Source organism: Alosa sapidissima, chromosome 11, assembly GCF_018492685.1.
Source record: "Alosa sapidissima isolate fAloSap1 chromosome 11, fAloSap1.pri, whole genome shotgun sequence".
Taxonomy (NCBI): Eukaryota; Metazoa; Chordata; class Actinopteri; order Clupeiformes; family Clupeidae; genus Alosa; species Alosa sapidissima.
In genome coordinates, this window is record NC_055967.1 from 35335694 (window position 1) to 35337841 (window position 2148).

The 2148-nt window shown below is 43.9% G+C and overlaps 1 protein-coding gene across 1 annotated transcript in view; it reads left to right on the forward strand.

Annotated features, from left to right (window-relative positions):
- The window catches only part of kcnq1.2 (potassium voltage-gated channel, KQT-like subfamily, member 1.2), a 158526-nt gene continuing 156378 nt past the window's right edge, over window positions 1–2148 (forward strand). Inside the window, exon 1 of the mRNA XM_042111329.1 lies at window positions 1–368. Within this exon, the coding sequence (XP_041967263.1) occupies window positions 1–368 (368 nt within the window). The remainder of the gene's footprint in view (window positions 369–2148) is intronic.

The window sequence follows — 2148 nt, forward strand, 5'->3', positions numbered from 1 at the left end:
ATGACCGCCACGGCCGTGGTCAAGGCCTCGGGACCCAACGGCCACGCCAGCGCCCTGCTTAGCCCCACGCGCAGCGCGGCGGAGGCAGGGGCCACTGACAGCACGCGCTACTCTCCTGTTTCACTGGAACTGGACCCCGCGGTGAATAATGGATCAGGCATTCCCGACAGGGAGCAGAGTGACACAAAGGAGCGAGCCTTGCAGATCGACAGCCAGCCCGCCTGCAGCCAGCCCGGCGAGCCGCGAGGGGTCTGCTCACCCAAACACTTCCCCAGCCCCTACCTCACTAAGACTAGCATGCAGGGGGATGTCTACAACTTCCTAGAAAGACCTGTTGGATTGAGATGTTTCCTCTACCACTTCCTTGTGTGAGTAGCTACACCCCCCCCCCCCCCCCCCCCTCATTATGCAATTCCGTTATTTCTTCAGGTGTGGTTGTGTTGTCCAGTATCTAGGACAGTGAGGGCTATTGAATTACAGTAATTTATGTGAAATTAAGATCAATATTGAACTTAACCTTCAGATATGAAATGGCACCAGTTTCCTTCTCCACCCCAGTTCATCAGTGCAATCCTCTCAATGGCATTTGTGCACTGTCCATATTTAATCATTTACAATCAGATTGTTTTCATTATGTATTTTCAGTTAAAGAGAAAACAAAAATATGTCATAGATGTAGAGTTGACTTGTTTTTGCTTTGAATTGAATTTACTTTGATGCAACCATGTTTTGGTCTCCTAGCGAGCGTTTGCTTTGCTCTCATTTTAAAGAGGCACATGTGTCAGCATTCCTGCTGGTGATTTAATTACAGCTAAGGAACACAGTGTAAAGAATATCAGTTTGTTCCCAGTAACTAAAGGAGAGACATCTTAGGTCTGGTCGTCTTGATGAGTCTAAGGCTCCACAAAGGAGGTCAACAAGATCCTGTTAAGCACAACTTGCTGCCTGTCTGACCACACCGCAGTCAAGAGATCAGCTGGCTCATGCATGAAACATTTACTTGTGACATGTACGTTCGAGTTCAAGCAGGAGTTTGTTTTAAAGAATTAATTGCACTTACATGCTAGATTGTACAATCTGCCCCTATGCATAAAACTGTGTCATGGTTTCAAACCATCTAATATCTGTCTATTGCAGGGGTGTCAAACTCATATTAAGTAGTGGGCTGGATTTGTTGGAATGAGACCTCGTGGGGGGCCGTCATTGTCATGGTCATTATCAATTTTCTGCATGGATATCATAGTGATTATTTGATGGTATCAAATATGAGCAAACAAGTACAAATAATGTACTGCTGTCATATACTGCTCTTTCTCTCTTGAAATGCCCTACAGTGTACATCCATGTTAGTTTTTCTGCTTCTTCCTTCCTGAGGATGGTTTGTATTAATCAATTTATCATATCATAGAGACAATGCTTATTACACATTGTTGAACACAACTGGATGTGAATATATTTTTTTCTAATTGTCCCTTCCTACCCAAAACATCTGGGGGGCCGTATGAAAGCTGCTGGCGGGCCTGATCTGGCCCCTGGGCCTTATGTTTGACACCCCTGCTCTATTGGATCATTCCATTGCTTAATTCCAACTTATGAAAGCAGCAACATACAGTGTCTTTAAATAATCACTTTTTTCTGTCCATATCCTTTCTGCACGAAATGCCAGAAACAGAAGATTTCAATCTAAGTGATGCCAGAAAATCAACCTAAGCAATTTTGAATCAGTATAGCTGAATTTACAAAGCCATGTCAGTGCCATTTACTGACATTCAGTTGTGGTCAACAGTCAACAGCATCCACACACCAACAATCCAGTGGTTTTCTGAATGCACACGTGAGAGGAAACGGTAGGCTTTGCACAGTGGGATTTTCATAGTGGCCTGTTGGCCTGTGCCTTTAGTTGTTAGATCATAACATATCATACCCATCCTTTTTGGGATTTTCCAGCCTGCAATATGGCAGCACTAAACAGGAAAGGAAATGAGCACAGAGTGATTAGCCTAAGAGTGGGATCACAAACTAACTGGGTTAGATTATAACCTAGCATCCCAGAGACATATTTAGAACATTGGAAATGCTTACACCAGGCATATAAAGGCAGGGCTGATAAAATAGATATCGCAGGTCATCACTATATTGGGACACTGA